Below are 22,399 nucleotides of genomic sequence, written 5' to 3'. Positions count from 1 at the left end.
TATCGCTCCCCACAGAGATATAAATGTCAGCAGTTCTTTTTGGTAGTCCCCGTTTACAATCTTGAACTGGATGATCTTCTAGTCTCTGATGTATGGTCAGAACTGAAGGCTCTCCCTCAATATTGCTTAGGGTGATGGAGGACACTATAGAGCAGTTCCCTATCAACTTCATTTCTAAGTCCAGAACTGGTGCAGCTCCCTGTTTTTTCTGTACCTGTCTAAATACATCAGGGAAAACCGCCAATTAAGGCTTACCATGCTTACTAGTTTAAATGCTTGCTAAGATGCTTCCCTAGGTGTTACACTCCTCTACATGCAACACTATTCCAAGAATTAGTCCTTGTTCTAAGTTTATTTTGGAGACCGCCAATGCCAATGACATCCCACCCTCACAAGAACTGTGCAACTCACTAGCCATCCTCTTCCACCGCAAGATCGCTGACATCCACGGCAGCTTCAACACCACGACCGCCCGACTATGCCAAACTCCACCTCCCCTGTGAACACCACCACCGCCAACCGCCTGACCTCCTGCTCCAACGTCAATGACGACGAGACACGCAAGGTCATAGTTGGACTTGGCCCTTCTGGCAGGTTCACCCCTGAACTTTTTGCTTTTAATTGTGACCTGGTGTTAGGGATTTTTGGCTTCTACGCACTTTACCACTGTGTCCCAGGGTAAAGTGCGTGCGTGTGGTAAGTTTGGCCTGCCCTCCCATAGGAATGCATGGGGAATGTATGTGTCCCTGGTAGTTCCTGATGCATGGGGAGTGCAGAGGCGAGTTTAGTATGTGCAGACTCGTGTGATTAAATGCTGCGCAATGATGTGTGCGGCGTTAATGTGTCTGGTGTGGAAGTGCCATTTCTAGAAGTTGGCATGTCTGTGCAATAAAGGTGCAGTGACTGTCTGGCTTGTGATTGGCTGGAGCTGGCTGGTGAGCCTGGCTCCAGGAGTCAGATGGATCTGCCCAGGTGGTGAATAGGGAGATTGACTGCCAGATGGGTGGGAGGAGTGCACCTGGGACCTGAATAGGGCTGGGCTTTCCCTACACAATGCTGGCTACGCCTCTTGTGGTGTGTCTGATGTCCCTAGCCTGGCCCAGTGAATGGTGAGAGGGGCTGAGCCCAACAGAGTGCTCCAAAACCAGCTGCGACTGGTCTTGCCCCACCCTGCACCCTAAGACAAAGGGTTTCTGTGTATAAAAAGGGGCTGTGACCCCTTACAAAACGTTATTTTCCTGGATCCTATCTTGGAGGGGGCCTGCTGCTGCTGGGTGCGAGGAGGACTGCCACTGGGTTCTGCCGCCCTGCCTGTGAGCTGGCCCCTGGGCCCAGCCTGTGTCCCCCCTTGCCTTCATTATTTTTTTAGACTTTCCCTGGACTTCCTTTGCGCACCCCAAGCGCCTGGGATGCTTGGACTTTACAGGTCTTTGTTCTCCTCCAGGGGAGCGCTTCTGCTTGTTACGGCAGCACAGAGCTGTGATCCTTCCTTCCTCGAGGGATTCCCCGGCGTGGGGATCCCCCCCTTGTCTTCCTTTTCGGCACGGGTGCAACCCCACGCCTTTGTCCTGTATTTCTGACCCCTGACGGGTGCCCACCCCGCCAGGGACTGAGTTCTTAAAACGGGTGCCTACCCCGTACTTTGCCAAAGAATCGCCGCGCCACCATTTGCCAGCGGGCCCTGGACCCTAGATGTTCGTCCTCCAGGCCGCGCTGCCATTGGCTGCCCCTAGAAGCAAGGCAGGAAGGAGGACGGGAGCCCACCCCGCCTCCATACGACCCATCCACGAGAGCGGAGGCCCGGAGGAAGGGAGCCGTGCGGCGAGGCATCCAGACCGGTGAGTGAGGGCTCCATGCTCTGGGTACCCCGCAAGGCCCAAGACCCTTCACTCTGTTCGAGCGGCCCCTGCCTGATAGGGGGCTCGCTCCTAAGTCGGGGGCACTTCTTTTATTAGAGAGCCGCCCAGGGAAGCAGTGGGCCGCTCCCCCCCTTTACTCTCGCTCCCAGGGGCATTTCTGTTTTAAAGCCCACGAGGCTCCACCTGCACGGGGGCATTGTGGTATTGCTGAATGTTCGATCACTGCCGAAACACAGGACCGAAATTCAGCTACTGTTGGAAGTTCATGAATTGGAAGTTCTGTGCATGACAGAAACCTGGACTCGCCAAGACTGCGAGGTCGACCTTGGTCTGGCCTGCCCCCTGGCTATAAAATTCTCCATAAGCCAAGACTGGGGGGGAGAGGGGGAGGGGTTGGGTTGATCTACAGGGAGTCCCTGAACCTGGCTACCATTGATATTGACACGGTTGCAGGGGTTGAACTCCTTGGGTTTACAATTGAGAGTGCTTTAGGCCAGTCTCTGACAAGGATCATTTGTTATCGTCCTCCAGGGTCTTTTTGTGCACAGCTCCAGCAACTCCTATTGGAAATTTTTACCAATATGACTGCCACACACCGGAGACCGCTGATCTTGGGCGATTTTAATCTTTGGCTGAATGGGCCCCTTGACATAGGCTTGGCCAACATCACCCAACCTTGTGCGGGGCTGGGTCTTCGTCTTTGTCAACAAGTATCTAAAGCCACTCACTTGGGGGGACATATGCTGGATCTTATTTTGCGGAAGAGGATCAGGTGTACATTGGGGAAGTTCTGCCCATGGACTGGACTGACCATTTTTTGGTCAAATTCTATTTGAACATGGCCAATCTGAACAAGCGGGAAGGCAATCGGGTGAGCAAATTTGTAGGCAGGGATTGGAGGGCTCTTATGCGGAAGAGAGGTCCTGATGGGGTGTTCTCATCGGAAGACTGTTTCTCCCCGGGGGCCCAAGTAGAGGAGAACTATGCCGCCCTGTGCAGGTAAATCACCTTGACTCTTGACTCTCTTGCGCCTCTTAAGCACCTCCGGAGCAGGGGGAGGCCCTCTGCCCCTTGGTTTAGTGAGGAACTAAAAAACTTAAAACTCAAGTGTAAACGAGCTGAGAGGAGTTGGAGGCGTGGCTATTTAGATGAGGACAAGAGGTTATGGAGAACATAAATTATAGAATATAGAAAGGTCATTAATAGGTCAAAAGCCGACTATTTTGCCTCCCTGATACTTAAGGCTCCAAATAGCTCACGCAGTATCTTTAACATCCTTAACAGCTTGACTAACCCAGACTGCTGTAAAAATGAGTTTCTTCTTTCTCAAGTGCTCTGTGATAACCTTGCCGGCTTCTTTCACAATAAAGTTGACAACATTATTGAGGAGCTGGGGAGGGTATCTTAACCCTCTGAGGGGGCGAATGTTTTGTCATCTGCCATGGAGGACATTGGTGCGATGGTATCAAGCGTTAGCACGGAGGGAGCTACCTCTGGTTCTCTCTCTGAGTTTCCTCCCTTGCAGCCGGAAGATTTTTGTAAAATAGTGGACAGTATTGCACCAGGATCTCCCCTGGATCCTCTGCCTTGTAAGATCTGGAAGGAGTTTGGGGCAGAGCTGTTTCCCTCGCTTCGCCTGATTTGCAACCAGTCTCTTACTAGTGGAGTGGTGCCGTTTCAATGGAAGCAGGCACTGGTGACACCACTGCTTAAGAAGCCTTCCCTTGATCCAAAGTGTCTTAAAAATTTTAGACCTATATCCCTCCTTCCTTTTCCTGCTAAAATAGTAGAACGGTGGTGAGTGGCACGCTGTCTGCATACTTAGAACAAGCTAAGCTCCTGGAGGAGGAGCAGTTTAAGTTTCGGCCAGCTCACGGCACCGAGACGGCCTTGGTGACCGTGATGGATGAGCTTCGGGGGCGGGCAGATAGGGGTCAGGCAGCAGTTCATATTCTGCTTGACCTGTCTGCCGCCTTCGATACGGTTAACCACAATATCCTTCTGAGTCGGCTGAGAGAGATGGGAGTGACGGGCTGTGCCCTTAGGTGGTTCCACTCCCTTTTATTAGGGAGGCAGCAGGCAGTGTCCCTCTCCCCCTATCAATCCGCCTATACATGTGTCTCACATGGCGTAACACAGGGCTCGGCCATTAGCCCTATTCTTTTTAATGTCTATATGAAACCCCGAGACGGTCCTCCACTTCTGGAGCCTTGGAGGAGCTGCATTGGCTCCCTGTGATACAAAGAAAGGGTGCCGAGATTGCGGCCTGGTTGCTGGGTCTGCTGGGCCGGTTCCCTGGGTGCCTGGTCGCTTGAGGCCGACGTTCGGTGGGCGGCTTGCTGGAGGCTGGCTGCTGGGGGAGATCTGGTAGCTTGAGCCAGTGAACAAGGTGAGGGGACGCCGGAAGCAGAGCGAAGTGGTGCGCGGGAGGAGCGGGACAAATTCAGAGCAATTTAGGCATAGCAGTGCTTCTCGCTCTTGCCCCTACCTCGCCCCTACTCCCACTTCGCCCCTACCTCCCTAGCAGGTTATTTTTCAAACAAAGGACTGTGGTGACGACTCTGCAAGCGCATGTGCACCTAGGAGCCTAGAGGAAGGCCTGCTCTGAAGAGCACAGATAGCACAGAAGGACTCCAGTCCGGGACATGAGACTTGCTGCCTGATGCGTGTGAGATTGCGAGCAGCAGCAGACGGGCGGAGGTGGAGAACGCTGCTGCTCCTTGCCTGCTTTTACCTGCTACTTTTACCATCGGCGAAAACTGTCAATCCCCTTAAGGTACAGCTTAATTCTGTTGCGAGAGGCGGAGGCTTTTCGTTCGCTTTGGCTCCCGTGACTTTGCAGCGACTCACGGGCATTTTTCTGCTCTTGGTGCCAGCGCAGCTAGGGGTTTGGAGCTGCTTGTGTCGCGGGAATGTGCCTGATTCCAGGTGCCAGGTGCTGAGGAGCAGGAGGAGAGCATAGGAGCCAGGGGCTGTACCTCTAAGGTTGGGGGTGTCGTTCCACTCCTCCCTAACTGTACTGTTTCAATATTGATTTCGCTTAACCACCTGAAAGCTAACCCTGACTCCTGTATCCTGATTACCACTCGCCTACAGTTTTGCTGGACATTGTTGTTTCTCCTGGGATTGCCTCTGGTGCGGGACTGCGAGGACCAGCTGCCCCGGTCATTGCCCCGGTCATTGCTCACAGCTGGTTCTCTTCCCGCCTGTCTACTTACTCGCCCAGTGTATATATTTACGCATACTGACGCTGCGCGGAACGCGTGCGTGCGCGCGCCGGGCCAAGGGCGGGCCCGTTTAAGCCCGTTGTAGCCCGAGGGAGACCGGACCGGGCCATCCCTCTAATGCATGTGCTGTACACGTAAAGACATTTTGTATTGTGTAAGTACTCCTACAAATTATTCTTATCAGGGTAATGGCGGGGCGAGAAAGTAGGAGCCAAAAAACTGTAACGGGAGGTCATGCTGTAGGGACCCTGGACAATTTTATTCTGAGGGCCAACTCATTACTGGATCTTGAAATAACTCTGAGCGCCGGATCTCCCAAGATATTGCCCAGGCGAAAAGCTCTTCGCTGGGTCATCTTGCGAAGGCTTGTACACCAGAATATCACTCCCTACCACCGGTTAGGAACGCACAGGATACTAGTGCAAGCAGCGCGACCATCCTGGAACTGGGAAGATCCTCTGTAAATGTGGAAACACAGTCCCTGTTAGTAGCTGAGAACAATGTATCAACGACCCTCAAATCTAATCAGAAAGTAGGTGGACTGGATGATCCTACTATCCGCCAGCTACGAGGGAGAATGGGAGGGGCTAAACCTAAAATGAAGCGTGGGGGTGCAGCTATTAGCGTCAGAAAGCCCAAAATTGCCAAATGCTCCGAGAATAATGCTGTAGCGGCCTCAAAGACTGCAAAAACCGCCAAGGCCATAGGTAATAACGACACAGCTTCTCTCTCAACGCCTCCGGCAATAGTGCATACTCAAGAGGGGACAAATATAGTTTCTACATCATTGCTAGAAGATGACTCGCTCTTGGCAAAATTGGGCCTCCTTCTGCATACATCACTCCATCCGCTGGAACTGAGACTTTCACGGATAGAGCACCAACTGATTAATTTTGAAAAAGCCACGTTAATTGCTATGGATCAGGCAAAGTCCAAAACTGTGATTTCACTCAAGCATTAGATAATAATGGAAAGGGGGGTCTTATGCCACAATACCCTGTAGTGCTTCCAGATTTGCCCCCTAACCATGTGTCAAGCCTAACCCAGCCAAGCCTAATCCAGCCAGTTCCTGTCGCTCAACCGGCTAGGTTGCTTTCCCAGGCTAATCATGGGAACACCAGTATCCCGACTCAGTCGACAACGACATACATTAAGCACACCAATTAGAATTGATTTGCCCCCAGATTCGAGCCCATATGTTGTGGTTCTAGCCGGTGTACCCGAATACCTTAACACTAGAGAGGAATCCCATCTGTCCTTAAAAAACAAAGTTATCGACTGGTTGAGCAGAAATAGACCGCTCCCGGCCTACATCAGCAGTGAAATTCTGTTAGTGCGAAGGGTGGCCTGGGTCGGCTATAAGGCAAAGAATATCAAGGGAGACTGTGTGCTAGTTAATTTTAGAGACACTCGTACGGCATCTCACATATGTGGTTGGGAGCAGTCTGATTCTGGGTCTGCTATACAATCCCTGCCATTGTCGTATTTCTATCCCCCTGGCCCCTTCCGACCAAGTCCAGCTATTGATCTGAGCTGGAAGACGGTGGGGTCTGGTGCAGGGGTTGGTTATAACAGGGACAGGCATGGAGCTGACCAGGCATTACTTAACATTTGTACCCAAAATAGATATAGCTGTTTGGACTCGGTTGAATGACTGGTGCATAAAGAGGTGGATCTCATCGGGCCAAATAGAGGGAGTATGATGGGTGAACAATGTAAAGGGACAAGAGGGATTTGTTCAAACATTTCCAGTAATAAAAGAGTAGGAGAAAATATGCTGGAAGATAGCTCCCCCCCGCCTCCCATATTATCCATCTAACCCCTATTGCAACCAATTCCGAACCCGCGCTAAATATACCATTGAAGCACCTCCTGAATAAATCATTGGTAGATAGACCATTGGGCCCCGTGCCAGTTGCCACAGGATCTCCACCTGGCGGCCAGAGTGTGCAGTCCTTGAGCAAGGAGACTGGGAGGAAGGCTGGAACAATCAAGATACTGTCATGGAATGTGGCTGGCCTCCCTAATAAAATGGCTTGTCCGGACTGGTAATGATGTGTGTCTCTTTCATGAAACTTGGTCTCGCGAAGAGCAGTACCGGGGGGGTGGGGGGTTTGCTTCATTCCATGTGCCAGCACTTTGGGGAGGGAGAGGCCGACCTTCGGGAGGTCTTACCGTGTGGGTTGGTTCCCATCTGGGATGTGTTGCCACGACAATAGCAACACATTCCAACGATGTTCAATGTGGGGTACTCACATGGCCTAATGATCTGAAGTTGGGCCTCATTAATGTTTACTCCCGCCCTGTGAGCTTAACCAGTGAGTCTAGGACTATAGATGAACTGTCCGACTTCTTGCACACCCTCCCGAGTAATACTCATTTGTTGGTTGGGGGTGATCTGAACTGTCACTTCGAGCCCCTAGAGGGTCTGAGGGATGATGTTTTAGTAGCAGAAGATGATTACTGGTCCATACCCTTGACCCAGGCCCCATCCCCTAGAGCCTGGTCCCCTCTAGCCATACAGATCATGGCTCTAACATTAAACCATTCTTTACGCGCCTCTAATGGTCGTACCCTCTCTGATAGTCCAGCTAAGTGTACTTTTAATAAACCTGGTCAGTCGTCACGCCTGGACTATATCCTGGCAGAAACATGGCCATTAGTCGTAGATTTACATGTAGTTACGCGAGCAGAGAGTGACCATAACCCTTAATGCTGGAGTTTGGCCCGCTGAATATTAGTACGAGCAGCATCTCGGGCTCTGGGGATGCTTCTGATAGACTCACTCTAACTAATGATAGGCGTAGAGTCAGATAGAACAAATTTGTGGACCATCCGGAAGAACTTTTTAAACTCTATAGCAGGATTGTCCCCTTATTCATTGAGGTTGATGTGCTAATTACGCAACCACTACCTTCTGATTACCTTGCTAAAATCCAGGCCCTCCATATGGACTTGGTATCCAACCTGGCGGAGGTATTCAACCCTCAGCGAACAATGAAGAGTAAAGGGGCTAGGTGGCATTCATGGTACAACGCAGCTTGTAGGATGGCGAAGTCTGAACTGGTACAGGCCATAAAAGAGAACACCGATAAATCTGAAATGAAAGCCAAGAGAACATCTTATAAAGAGCTGATAAAATGTGCAAAGGAGGAGTGGGACAACGAGAAATGGGCTAACCTATCCATTGCGTTAAGATACAAAGATTCCCGGGAATTTTGGTCAATAATTAACCATGGCTCGGGAGAACCAAAATCGGCCATTGAATCAAATATACCACCTGAAGCCTGGGAAAATCACTTTCGGGCTTTGTACCAAAGTGTGGACCAGCTAGAGGCTCAGGAATCTATAATGGCACACCCAGCTTTTAATCAGCATCAAGAGCAGGAGGCTGATTTTACGCTCACGGAAGTATGCAATGCAATTTCCAAACTGGCCTTGGGTAAAGCCCCAGGTTTTGATAAACTCCCGGGCGATCTTTTTAGGCTGGAACCGAGGATATGAGGGCCATATTTACTTATCCTTTTTAATGCGGTCCTGGCAGGCACGGCGGTGTCCGGTACTTGGCTGGGCGTGGAGAAAGTCCCCATTTTTAAAAAGGGTTAACCTCTGCTCCCAGCCAACTACAGGCCCATCAGCCTCATAGATGTCCCCCAGAAGATCTTTTCCAGGTTAATTCTGGATAGATTGCAGGACTGGATGGAGTTTTACACAATTCTTAGCCCATACCAAGCGGGGTTTAGAAAGAACACCTCCACTATGGACCAAATCTTTTGGTTATCATTATTGTTTTGGAAAACAGTGAATATAGAGGGTGGCAGCCTCTAAATGGTGTTAGTCGATCTTCGTTCGGCTTATGACTTGATTCCTCGGACGAAATTGTGGACTGTTCTTCTTGAATTAGGTATACCGGTTCCACTTCTGACTATATTGATGAGGCTCCATGAGTCGAATTTCGCCCAAGTCAGATGTGGGAAAAACGGTGTGCTGTCGTCGAGATTTCCCGTTGGCAGGGGGGTAAGGCAGGGCTGTGTGCTGGCACCGACCCTGTTTTGCCTCTTTGTCAACGGGGTAATCTCGCATTTGAATGGAGTACAGAATAGTGATGCCCCAAAGTTAGCTGGCAACATGTTGCCCGCCATCATGTTTGCGGACGACATCCTCTTGCTTTCTAAGTCCCCAATGGGGATCCAGCGTATTTTGGCCGGATTTGAGTAATTTTATAGAGGTAGGGGCTTGGAGATCATCTCGCTCAAAACGAAGTTTATGATTTTCAACCCCCGGTAACAACCGGTCTAAATCCAAGAATAGGCACATCTAGCCTGGAAAGGGTCTCGACGTTTGATTATTTGGGGGGTCACCCTTAATGAGAACTTGACGTGGGGCCCTCAGCAAATCAAGTCCCAATTAAAGTTGTCCCGACTTGCTGGTGGTATTTTGAAATTATCAAATACTTCCTCTAATAAACCCGTTGCTCCACCCTTCGAGGTTTCCAAGACGCAAGCTAGGGGGGGCGATCGTCTATGGCGGAAAACTTTGGGGATATTAATGTAGGACTGAAATGGTAAGGACAGAAAACAAGTTTATAAGACAATTGTTGGCCCTACCATCTAGCACTGCTCTATTGCCTTTAAGGCTTGATCTGGGGCTCAGGCCCATTAATGAGGCGCTCGCGCTCAAACCCTTAAGGTTCTGGCGCAGGTTGTGGATGACACCCGAGCTCCTAAATTATAGGCAGGAACTTGCAGAATTACTGACTCTTCCTGGGGTAGGTAAAATTCCATGGCTCAGATTTATAAAAAATGAATGTTTAAGGTTAGGATTACATGTACTATGGTCTGACCCAGAGAAAGGTTCTACAATGATCACCCGAAAAAACCTTACGAGGATTTACTATGAAACTAAACATACTGCGGCTTTGACTAATTCCAAAGTCGGCACCTTAACTGCTTCTTTTTTAACTGTTAAAGATTTTTATCTCTTTGAAGAATTCATGGATACAATGTATCCTGTTCTAGTGAGAAAATTGTATATTCAGTGGAGATATGGTGTTTTACCCTCGCGAGCTATGACTAACAGATGGTCTTCAGTAGCTGTGGAAAAATGCCCTGGGTGTAACTGTGACAGGGAAAATGATCTGCACGTTCTATTCTTCTGTCCAGCTTATTGTAAGCCTAGGAAGTACTGGTTAGTACCCCTGTGTAAGAACTTGGGTTTTATTCATTGTATGTATGCTTTTAGAGTTTTTAAAACAGACACAACTAGACCAATTGTTTTTGCTGTGTCACAATTTTTGGTAGCAATGTGGCACAAGCGAAGGTTCTTGATTAACGCAATTTCAACATGAACTGGACTGTGAAAAAGTTGGATTGTTTTATATTTCTAATAACCCCTGCTTGTTATATTGGATTGTTTTATATTTGGACAATTCTTGCCCGCCACCTTGTACCTTTTTATTAACTTGAGAATCTCCTCCTCTCTCGCTGCAGTGATTTGAAACTGTTTACCATGAATTTATGTATGTATTGTTGTGTATCTTTTATGGCATAGTGCCGAAATAAAGATTTTATAAATGAATGATACAAAGAATTAAGTTTAAATCACTTTGCCTAGTCTTTAAAGCCTTGCACGGAAGGGGTCCTATTTCCCTTAAACGTAAATTTGAATGGTACGTCCCTGGTCGAACTTTGCGTTCATCCGGGGCAAAACTGATAAAAGACCCCGTTTAAAAAAAGTCAGAGCGGGGGGTAGATCATTTGGGATCGCTGCTGCAAAGCTCTGGAACACCTTACCTCTTGAGCTGAGACGAATCAGTGATCTCCTGCCATTCAGAAGGAATCTAAAAACATGGTTATTTCCTAAGAACTAGGGCCTAGCTACAGTAAGTTCTTGCGGAGGTGGTCAGACTGAGTTACGAGCGCCAAGATGCCTGTCAGGTGATAGTGCGCTTTAGAAATGCAATAAATAAATAAATAAATAAATTTCGAGTCCCACGAGCGGGACTCCAACGAAGGGCATTGTGATATTTCGAGTCCCCTGAGCGGGACTGTAACGAAGGGCATTGTTGTTCGAGCCCGAGAGGTCCCACCAGTTTGGGGGCATTTCTGAGGGTAGAGCGGCCCCGGTTGGCAGCGGGCCGCTCCCCCAGTGGGCATTTTCGTCGAGCCCACGAGGCTCTAAGGGGGCCATATCTGTTTCTCGAGCCCTCGAGGCTCAAAGGGGGAATTTGGTTTCTAGAGCCACGAGGCTCCCACTTTGTTTTTGGGCACTACTGCTTATTTTAAGAGCCCCAGAAGAGAGTCAAGAGGCACGCTGGTGCCAGGCTCGGGTTCTACAGCTGACCAGCACTTAGTGGGCAGCTGCTACGTTTAGGCCCCTTGCGAATCCTCTTTGGCTGCCTGCGCAGCCAGCCCAGACATTCTGGACATTGGGCCTGTAAGCCCCTGAGAGGCCAGGTTGGCCTGGGGTCAGTTCTGTGATATTTTGGCGCAATTGTGATTACCTGCCTAAAGTGATTTCTGCATCATGTGTAATGCCTTTTCGACTATACCTCTGAATGTATTGTTATGCTTAGGAGGTTGTTTTTCCTAGTATAGGTTATGCTAGTGAGTTCATGGTTCCCTGCATGATATTTGCCTAAGGTGGTTAGGGTCGCGTAGTGTGTTCCTACCTTCTACCAGTAGTTGCTGGTTGTGTGCTACATTTGCTATTTTGTGCTACAATTGTTCTATTTTCTAAGCGCTATTCCTACAAGTATTCTATGTTCTAAAAAGTGCTATTTCTACCAAGTGCTTATTCCTGACAGTGGTCCATGTGGCCCTGTCCTGTGTATATAATCCCCTGTAAATTCTGCCCTTGCCTGTTGCACATTGTAAAGTGTGTGTTTATTATCTAATGTGTTTGGTATAATACAAAGGCTATTTTTATATATAACCTAGTGTGGAGTTTCCTTTGTGGCGGGTCTTTGGTGTTGTTGCTGGGTGCGCGCGCAAACGCTTTACACATCGCCTCTGAGATGAGCCTGACTGCTCGTGCCAAGCTACCAAGAGGGTGAGCAGGGGTTATCTTGGCGGGTAACTTCCTTGCCCTGACATAGAATGGTGGTTTCTGCCTGGCTTTCGCCAAGCCTTAGCCAACCGGAAATCCCCATTTCTAACAATCATGAACTCCATCCACTCAGGATCTCCGTCTGACCCGTGCCCACACCACGTATTCAACAAAGCAGACGCAGCCATCTCACCCCAACTACGGAAGGTCATCAACATCTCCTTCGAAACAGCGACATTCCCGGAAAGCTGGAAGCACACCAAAATCAACGCCCTCCCCAAGAAGCCCAAAGCGTACCCCAAGGACCTCAAGAACTTCTGACCCATCTCCCTGCTCCCGTTCCTGGCAAAGGTCATCGAGAAAATCGTCAACATGCAACTGGCCAGCCACCTGGAAGACAACAACATCTTTCGGAGTGGTGTGGTTCACCAGTTAGAGGCGGCAGACCCGGGAGCAGAAGTCGGCTGGGACCAGGGTTCATTTCCCGACGCGGCAGGGTCGTGGACTTGGGTCAGCGGACTCGATAATTCTCGCTTCGGTGCCTACTCTAATCTGGGGGTCCCACTCGGCAACTCTGGGCATTAGCTTGCCTAATCTCCACAACGGCCCCCCCCCCCAACGTTGGGGATGCTTGGCTCCACCCTGGGGACTCCCAGCAGGGACCATCCCACAGGGAAAGCCAGGACGGGTTCCCCAGCGTTGCACAGCGCCAGGAAACCTCCGGGTAGCAGCGCGCTTTACACGTGAAAACATAATAATAATAATGACCACTGGCGGCAGATCCTTCTCCTACCCTGCTTCCAAGACCTGGAACACCCTCCCTACCCACATACGGCAGACTCAAGACATACTTGCCTTCAGAAGACTCCTCAAGACCTGGCTCTTCGAGCAGTAGCAGCACCCCCCCCCCCCCCCCCCCCTCAGCGCCTTGGGACCCTCACGGGTAAGTAGCGCGCTTTACAAGTACTCTGATTGATTGATCGATTGAGGTCAGGATAGTGTATGGATACACTGCTTTCTACTTATTAGTCTTACGAGCGATCCAGAATGCCACTATGTCCCGCTTCATGGGTGCTTTTACCATGGTAGCGTTAATAGTCTGTGGACTAATAGTTTGTACTTGTGTAGGAGCTGCAGGTCCCACTGAAACAGCAGGTTTTGAGCTCAAAGTACGTTGTATGGACTGTACGAGCCTCCTGTTTAAGGAGACTGTGTAATTTAACACCCCTACCACCTCAGCGTTTTAAGTTGTCAGGCGAGGAACAGGAATGTAGCAAGCTAAGACTGGCCATGTAGCCCCTTCATTGCGCAGGTGCCCCAGAGGGGCTGTTTTGTTTGTGTGTGTCAATTGACCAGCAAACCAGTTCTAGCCTTCCTGGTAGGTCAAAGATATTTCCAAATCTTGGTAAGCGCTATAGTGTGCCAGCAAGTCTGCTGCTGCATAGGCTTGAAGCTGCCCTTAGGCAGCAACTATAAGCTCAAACTCTATCCAAGAGCAAAACGTCTCAAAGACACACGCCGCATGTTTAGCTATTAACGAGTACCTGCCCCACACCCCCAATTGGGGACACCTAGAGCTTTGAGATGCTGAGTAACTGCTTCTCTTTTAATTACCTCTTATCACAGTAGATACTGCCATAGTGAATGTATTCAAATGAAAATTGGAATCAAAGAAATAGAAAACCCAAAGAATTGGGAAAATCTATCTCTCTCTCTCCCTCTCTCACACTATCTCTCTCACTCTCACACTATGTATTGTTCACTCTCTCTCTCTCTCTCTCTCTCTCTCTCTCTCTCTCTCTCTCTTTCTCATTCTCTCCCCCCACCCCCCGACCCCTCCCATGAAGTATGAACACTTTTAACTAAAAGTATTTAGGAGCAACCTGCTTCTCAGTATGTCTAAAACGTCTACACAGATAATTATAAAAACAGCATGAAGGGAACGTTACAAATAGGACTCCCAGTGTTACGTTTTTTTTAATTTTATTTTTTTAGCATTTGTCTTCATTTATCCATATTTTTTTGGGCCATCCTATTGGTATTCATCCAGATTTATGTTTGCGTTATGAAAATAAATAGAGTTGTAAAATGGTATATTTCTACATTTATTTAACTGATGAACATGCACTCATACTTTTATAGCTGTCGCATTTTAGCAAATGAGCAGCCAAATATAACAAAACATTACACCCACACGAACATATTACTTTTATTCTTCATATATACATTAATTTATGCTTGTATTTAAAGAAATCTCATCCCTATGCTATCGATCTGCTTAGTTGTTGGCCTGGAATTCACGAAAAACACCATGGCTAGTTATAAGAAGCACATTTTCAGTATTTTTCTGCTTTTGCAAATAAATACAGACAAAAAGCACGTTGTCTTCTGTCTGCATTTATCTGTAAAAAACGTAAAACTGGTGCCTTAGTTATGAATAAGGGGAATAAAATTAAAATTTCTAACATTGTTAAAATATTATCTAGAACCTAACGCCCTAAAATCAACTATTATGCGCTACGCTAAGACAGCTTAAAAGGCAGAGCAACTTGCAGTCTAGAGTTTCTTAGGGGGGAAAGGCGCACCGCAAACCTTGTGGACAGCAAAGGCTGTCTTTATCAGCGGAGGTCTGAAGACAGTGTTCCCCGCGAAGGGCGCACACGCTGCGGTAGCGGTCTTCCTCCGGTACTTAGCTTTATCGGTTTCAGGCAAAATGTAGCATCTGCGAAGTGTGCTGGCAGTAGGTGCGACTGTCTCTGGCAGAATCTTGTGCGATAACCTGGGCTAAGGGCCTCTGCTAACAAGTGGTCAAGTGTCAGTCTTTATATACTTAATCTTATCCGAAGTTGTAATTTCTGACATAAGTTTAAGAATGTTTGACATAGATTAGATGCATTGAGTTGTGTGTCCCAATCATTTCCTTATGAACATATATGGTAATGTCTATATTTGTTCTTGTTTGACCTTGACATGGTGAAAAATAGACACTTGTCCCAGACTAAGTTGTTATAGCTATGTCATTAGTTGAAGGACTTGACACTAACAGTTCTTAGAAAGATACGGTCAGATGACATCTGCATCAAGTTGCAAACAAGATAATGTTTCTGCATGAATCAGTAAAAGATGGTGACTTCTATTGTCTAACATTGAGAACACGGTGACCTCCATTATCTACGATGGTGTCAGAGCCAACATAAAATAAATTGGGACTTTAAAGGCTTGACATAAAGTCTGCGATCATAGAAACCCCATGCACCACATTTTTTCTTCTTACCCCAGCAGCCTGAAATCTAATGTGTGATGGACAGGAGTGGAAGAAGACCAAAGCATTAGTCGAAAATGTTGAATCCCATTGACAAGATTCTAGTGTCTTGTAAAACCCAGCTGGTTTTAAAAGGCTTATGGTTACTAAGGTAAAATAGAAATTCTGATTATTTAAAAAAATATATATATAAATGGGCCACCTACTCTGGGCATTCCATACTAGAACTTAATAATGTGCATGGTTCACTGGAACCCAACGTGATCGTATGGTCCTGGAAGGGGGTCTTACCCATAATAGTTTTCCATGGAATGCTTTTGCCAAGTCCTTGACTTTTCCCCTTCAAGTTATGACTGTCCATCACTAGGACATCAGCTAAGGTATGTTAAAAAGTATTGTTAAAGCAAACACACTGCGCTAAGTTTCATGGTATAACTTGATCAAGTAACCTCTAATACGCTGCCCATGCTGCATATTGAACAGAATATTGCTCTTCAGAAATGGAGCAAGAAAGATTCACAGATGATTGAAAGTGGGAGAGAGTTCAATGTTTTGGCCACCGAAGTGGAAAAACTTAGATCTTCAAATACAACTGTTCACGCTCTATGGAAAGACCATAAAAACAAATGTGTAGACCTCAAGGATCTCGAACTTTTCATTTGTAAATTTGGAGGTTAAAAGGTCAGGAAAACACTGGTGAACAGATTTGTGGTTGATAGTCATTGCATTGGAAGGAAATTACCCCATTGCCTATACACAGCCAATGTAGCTGCCTATGTACAATAGAGATCACACTTTTAAGGGCCCTTAATAAGTCAGGCAGCTGGATTTTGTATTAGCTGTTGGTGTGTTAGGATTGTTTCATGAGCAACAAAGTAGATAGTGTTGCCTAACACAATTGTGATTGTATCAGCATACTGATTACAGGGCCATGAAGACTTTTTTCTTAAAAATGAAGAGAGATTGCTGCATCTTCAGTTGGGAAAAACATGAGTTGAACATCTTAGCTTCCTTAGTATCCAATGCTAGATTAAAATCTAGGTAAATGCACAGATTGCAAAAAGATGTTGTTTCCTTACGACTAGAGTGGTCGACCTCGAAGCTGGGGAAACGGGTTCGAGTCTTGGCAACGACGCTCAAAATCCTGTGATTCTGGGCAAATCACTTAATCTCCTTGTGGCTACCAAAAATGAGGGCGCCCATCTGTAACGAAACTGGCGCTCATGTGAAGCGCTCTGATACCTGATGTCTCGGATCTAGTCTACGCTATATAAAACACTAGCAGCCCGTCCCGACGTTGTCCGGGTATGAAATAGAATGTGTGTAATGTGTGTATTCAGATACGGTCATTCGCGTGTTCCCCCGCTTGAGGCCCAGCTGCAGCCCTGGTTCATGTTAGCAGGCGCATGTAATTAGTGTAGTGATCCGCCGCCTGAGCCCGGCTACAGCCCTGGTTGATGTTAGTAGTCGCATGTAATTTCGTTTAATGGGAGCGTTGGCAGCCGCCGGTAAATCTGTTTAATTTCAGAGTTGAGTGACAGCTAGTAGGAGAGGCTGCAGTAATTGTCCCCGCAGATACGCTCATTCGCGTGTTCCCCCGCTTGAGGCCAAGCTGCAGCCCTGGTTGATGTTAGCAGCCACGAGTAATTAGTGTAGTGATCTGCCGCTTGAGCCCGGCTACAGCCCTGGCTGATGTTACCAGGCACGTTTAATGTGATAGTTCAGTAACAGCACGCAAGAGAGGCTGCAGTAATTGTCCCCGCAGACTCGGTCAGTCGCGTGTGCCCCCGCTTGAGGGCCAGCAGCGACCGTCTAACAATTAGAATTGTGTGAGTCTTGAATGATTGTTTCCCGCTGTTCTTATTTTTTTATGACCCACACCGACGCTCTTCAGCCCGGCTGCTTTTTAGACGCACCCAGGCCAAGCCACACACTGCGTTCGGCCCTTTCAGACGCGCCAAGGCACACACTGCATTCGGCACCCCCAGTATGTGTGAGACAACGGGCAGTCCCCCAAGGAAGTCGAGCGAATGGTTACTTACCACGCTTCGAGGTGAACGCCTTTGTGACGCCCCCAGCACATGGCCACAGCAGACGATCTGATTAATGTACGACCCAGATGGCATGAAGTGCGGAACGTAGCACACGCCCCCAGCGTTTGTCACGCCCCCAGCGTGCCCCTTGATGCGGCGCAGTTGCGTAATTGGCGCTTCACATGGCATCAAGGGCAGATACACGCCCACAGCGCCGACACACGCCCACATCGTTTGTCACGGCCCCAGCGTGCCCCTTGATGCTGCGCAATTACGACGCACATGTCATGAAGGGCGGAACGTACCACACGCCCCCAGCGTTTGTCACGCCCCCAGCACACGCCCACAGCAGAACGCAGACCCGCTCACAAGGGACTACTTTGCTGGCATGGTTCTTTTACCTTTTAAATGTATATGGTGGCCGTCTGCATACCCTATGTCCTTCTGTTGCAACTGCCCTTTCCAACGCTGTATTGGGTGTTGTGATTGGTGCTGTGGTTACTGATATTACCCGCCTCAAAGGTTTGGGCTCTCTCTTTATAATATTAGTATGGACTAAGAAAAAAAAAAGATGTTTCTGGAGTGGAGTGGGAGAAGGGCCCATTATAGAGGACCATTGTAGGCCTTCTTGAGCTGCTTGGTCCTGTCTGATGATAATGAAGGTGGGTTAGCCGGATTCAAAATCATGCCATTTTTAGACATCCACTAGCGGGTCAGCAATAGTCTCTCTGCCAGAGGCAGAAGAAGTTTATGTGGTGAGGGGCAATCCAAATATCATTTGGGTACCATCAGCCTACACAGAGAATCTGCCCCCAGTGGGATTAAGGAAATTGTACATGGTAAAAAAGAGTTTAGAGTATCGATCCTTAGGACACCAGAATTTGAGAGCTTTGGATTTTGACCTGAACAAAGGTAGAGTGACTGATGGTCTGTCAAGAAAGAAATTGGACCGTTAATCTCAGTACATTTTATGCCTGAATACCTGCATTAGTAAGCTTGATGGCAAGACTGCTATGATCAAAAGTGTAGAAGGCCGCAAATAACAGCAAAACAAATGCAGCCTCAGCTCCACTGCTGTCCACAAGCTTCCACGGGTCATATACTACTAATTAAGGCCACCAACTCAGTACTTCTGCCTGGACAAAATCCAATCTGAAATGAATTGAGTAGATGTAAAGACTCTCATGTTAAATGTGATCATTGCCACACTCCATTTTTGCTGTTTGATGTATAATGTGTGGTTTGAGCTTTCTTTTGCTACTTATTGAAGAATTCAAAAAGAACAATTAATGGACAGTATGCAGAAAACTTTAACCTCAATACAGAGATCTGGGCCTAAATCTATTGTTATTGCTCCCCTTGCCATTTGAGTTTGAACCCAGCCAAAAGCAAATCAGTCTTGACCCTGCTCCCTATGGGAACAGTCCAGCCCAAACTGCCAGGCCAGGTCCTCCCTGGACTGGAAACAAGTATCCTAGGACCGGTTTTGGGGGTTCATCTGTCATCAGCCAGGCTAGCTTGACTCCAGTGGCATGGAGAGCACAGGACCCAGTCTGGGTATACCTGTCCCACTCGGGGTGACAAATGCAAAAAGAACAATTGATGGACAGAATGCTGAACAATGTCATATTTTCACCCCAGTACAGAGATCTGGGTCTAAATCCATCGTTTTTTTGCTCCCCATGTTTGATTTGCTCTGCATTCCGTCCATCATTTGTGTGTCTTTTGCTTACTTGCCCTAAGTGCGCTGGGTATGCCCAGACGTGGGTCCCGGGCACACCATGCGACTGGATTCAAGCTAGCCTGCCTGATGAGGGGTGATGCCCCGAAACCAGTCCCAGGATGCTTATTTTCGGTCCAGGGAGGACCTGGCTTGGCAGTTTGGCCTGGACTGTTCCTATGAGGGACAGGGTCAAGACTGATTTGCAAATGGCTGGGTCTAAACTGGGGTAGAATGTGAGCAAAAGAACAATGGATTTAACCCAGATCTCTTGACTGGGGGTGAATGTTTGATATGCTCTGAATTCCGTCCATTATCTCTGTCTCTTTTGCTTTCTCGCCCTAAGTGCGCCGAGTATGCCCAGACATTGGTCCCGGGCTCACTGTGCCACTGGATTTAAGCTAGCCTGGCTGATGAGGGGGGATGCCCTGAAACCGGTCCCAGGATGCTTTTTTGCGGTCCAGGGAGGACCTGGTTTGGCACTTTGGGCTGGACTGTTCCTATGAGGGACAGGGGCAAGACTGATTTGCATATGGCTGGGTCTAAACTGGGGTGGCATGGTGAGCAAAAGAATGATGGAATTAACCCACATCTCTTGACTGGGGGTGAATGTTTGATTTGCTCTGCATCGTGTCTATCATCTGTGTCTCTTTTACATGGTGAGGATTTGGCTTTGCTGCTCCCCACTGGGCACTGTTAGGTGTTTTGATGAATTTGAGGCCTGCCTGGTGCCATACATCATCATTGCTAGACTACATTTTTCTCTGTTGATGTATGGTTGTTTTTGATTGGTTATTTTCTATGTTTGGCAGTGTCCTTTGAATGCCACAGGTTTTTCAATCAATGTTTGAAGGTATTTGTTATCCTCTATTTGGTTATGTGAGATATCCAATGGTGTTTAGTGTATATCCTGCACAGTATAAGTGATAGTTTTCTTCTGTGTGTGTAGGTGTCTGGACGTTTTATTTTTGCATAGACCACATTTCTCATTTTGAGACTTGTGATAAGATTGAGTCATGGTTGGGAACAGTACAGTGCCAGAGTTATGCCTGATACATCTCCTGTTCTGGCCTTGTATTGTCTGATGGCATGTTTCTCCTTAGGAGCCACACAGTGTGAGTCGTGGTGAACTTGGTTCTAACATCACATCCCTCGTACCATTCTTGTGGAAATGGTTCTCCTGCATCTGGTGTTCTGCACAACATCCTGAGTGTTATCCATGCGGTGGCAGATCTAGTTATTCATGGTGTCTTTGTTCTCCTCCTGTGTGGTTCATCCTGTTTGCAATACCTTCGTTGTTGGAATTCAGTCCCTCTCTTGTCCTGGTTGTAGTAGGTGTTTTTGTGTGGTTCTATATTTGAAAGCTATAGGCAGGGTCTTGTAGCCCTTCTTATGTCTGATCTGTGTGTGTTTCTATTGGATGACTAAGGAGAACCTTTTTCATGACTTCGCTTTTGTGCTGTTTGGATGCTAGGAGTTGCTGTTTTTTTGTGCTGTTTCAAAAGTTCAAGATACTTTTCCCATTACTGTTCCCACTCTCTCCTGATCTGAATTCTTTTTTGTGTTTTCCAGGATGGTTACAATGTGATGGAGGACACCTCACCATCCCCCTTGTGCCGCAGCTCACATACCAGCCCCAAGGCATCCTGCAGCCAGGTGAAGCGGCCCCGCTTTCAAACCTTGACTCGCTTCTGGGAGGGGCAAGACGTGCTGGCCCGCTGGACTGATGGCCTGCTATACCTTGGTATCATCAAAAAGGTGAGTCACCCAGCTTCCCTTAACATGGAGGGAAGGATCCAACATGAATTAGCATTCATGCTTTCACTCTTGAAGTTGCTCACAGTAAAATACTTAACCCTTTATTCCTACAATTGTGAATGTATCCAGATACAAGTGTATGAGCTCTTTAAACAGCAGTTTTGACATTGCTTTCTGAAAGAAACAGTCTGGCATTCTTTAGAAGAGTGAGGTGGTACCTGATCATCTTTGTTATTTTTGCCAGTCTGTTCACTGAGGGAGATGCTGGTATCCTGGGTGAAACCAGGTGAATAAGCATTCGGTGAGAGTTGAGGTTCGAAGCAGTCAAGGGTTATGTCATTGTGCCAGGTTTGTCCTGTATCTTGTTTGTTGTTCTTGGCAAATAAAAATTCTGCATTAATGGTTTTCAATTTTAGGTATGCACTGGACACCTAGGTCTGAATGATGTGCAAGTGTTCGAGGCATTGGGTGTTTGAAGCAGAGGAGACTTTAAAGTAGAGTTGTGGAATTCTACTGGGGGGCGGGGGACGGCGTGTCCAAGATGGCAGACGGCTGAGTCGTGCTTTTCGGTCTCGCCGTGCCACTGCCACTATAACACCACTTTTTAGCCTGCCAACATCACTTTGAAGATCCCTGAGGGGCCTCGCAGCTGTCGGTGGTGGTGGGCTTGCATCACGGCCGAGACGCTGGCCGGTAGACCTGAATCCCAACTTCCTTAAAGACATGTTCATGAAACAGGGGGAAGCAGCGCCAGATGAGCAACACAGCGACTGGAGGAGAACGGCCCTGTCACCAAATCCTTCCTGGAAAACATCTTCACATCACTTGGAGGAATCCTCCAATCCATGAAGACAGAGTTGGCGGCGGACCTTCGGGACGTTCAGCGAGATCTTGAGGAGGTAGGAGACTACACTAGAAGACTGAGAAAGGAGAAGAGAGGAAGAGATGGCGTGGCTGCAGCAAGAAGTCCTGCGTCTTAAGGAGCAACATCTAGACTTAAAGGCACACAGTGAAGATTTACAGAAACGTTACGGCAGGAATAATATTTGCATCAGGGGAGTGCCAACACATGATGAGGGAGCTTACCTTTGCGATATCTTGTTGTGCGTAAATGCGCGCTTTAGTCCTGAGAGTTACCGTGTCTGGGGCAATAACAGCATCTGTGGTCCCAGCTGCGTCTCTGTGCCCGACTCACGCCGGCTGGGCCGGGCGCTCTACACTCCGAGCCCCACTGTTCTCAGGAGGCTTATCATGGTTTCTTCTCTCTCCTTTTTAAAAAAAACTTACAACAGTGGGACGGTATTACATCTCCCATTTATAGGGACTATTCGTGTGTCATACAAAACACCACTCTTTCAGCCGCTTCTACATACTCGTGACATTACTCAGAAACAGCTGATTAAATCATATGCACCGCAAGGGTCTCTTCGGAATATGCGACTTCATCCTTTATTACATCGTGGCCTTTCTACTTAACTGCCATACATGACCAA

At 47.9% G+C, this 22,399-nt stretch overlaps 1 protein-coding gene across 1 annotated transcript in view; it reads left to right on the top strand.

Annotated features, from left to right (window-relative positions):
* PHF1 (PHD finger protein 1) overlaps window positions 1-22,399 on the top strand; it is a 1,060,025-nt gene that overhangs the window by 87,025 nt on the left and 950,601 nt on the right. The window contains exon 2 of the mRNA XM_086920608.1: window positions 20,721-20,906. Coding sequence (XP_086776734.1) covers window positions 20,736-20,906 — 171 coding nt within the window. The 5' untranslated portion in view covers window positions 20,721-20,735. The remainder of the gene's footprint in view (window positions 1-20,720; window positions 20,907-22,399) is intronic.

The sequence above is a fragment of the Lissotriton vulgaris genome, chromosome 5 (assembly GCF_964263255.1).
Source record: "Lissotriton vulgaris chromosome 5, aLisVul1.2, whole genome shotgun sequence".
Taxonomy (NCBI): Eukaryota; Metazoa; Chordata; class Amphibia; order Caudata; family Salamandridae; genus Lissotriton; species Lissotriton vulgaris.
The sequence above is the reverse complement of the archived record's forward strand: the minus strand, read 5'-3'. Positions and strand labels throughout refer to the sequence as shown.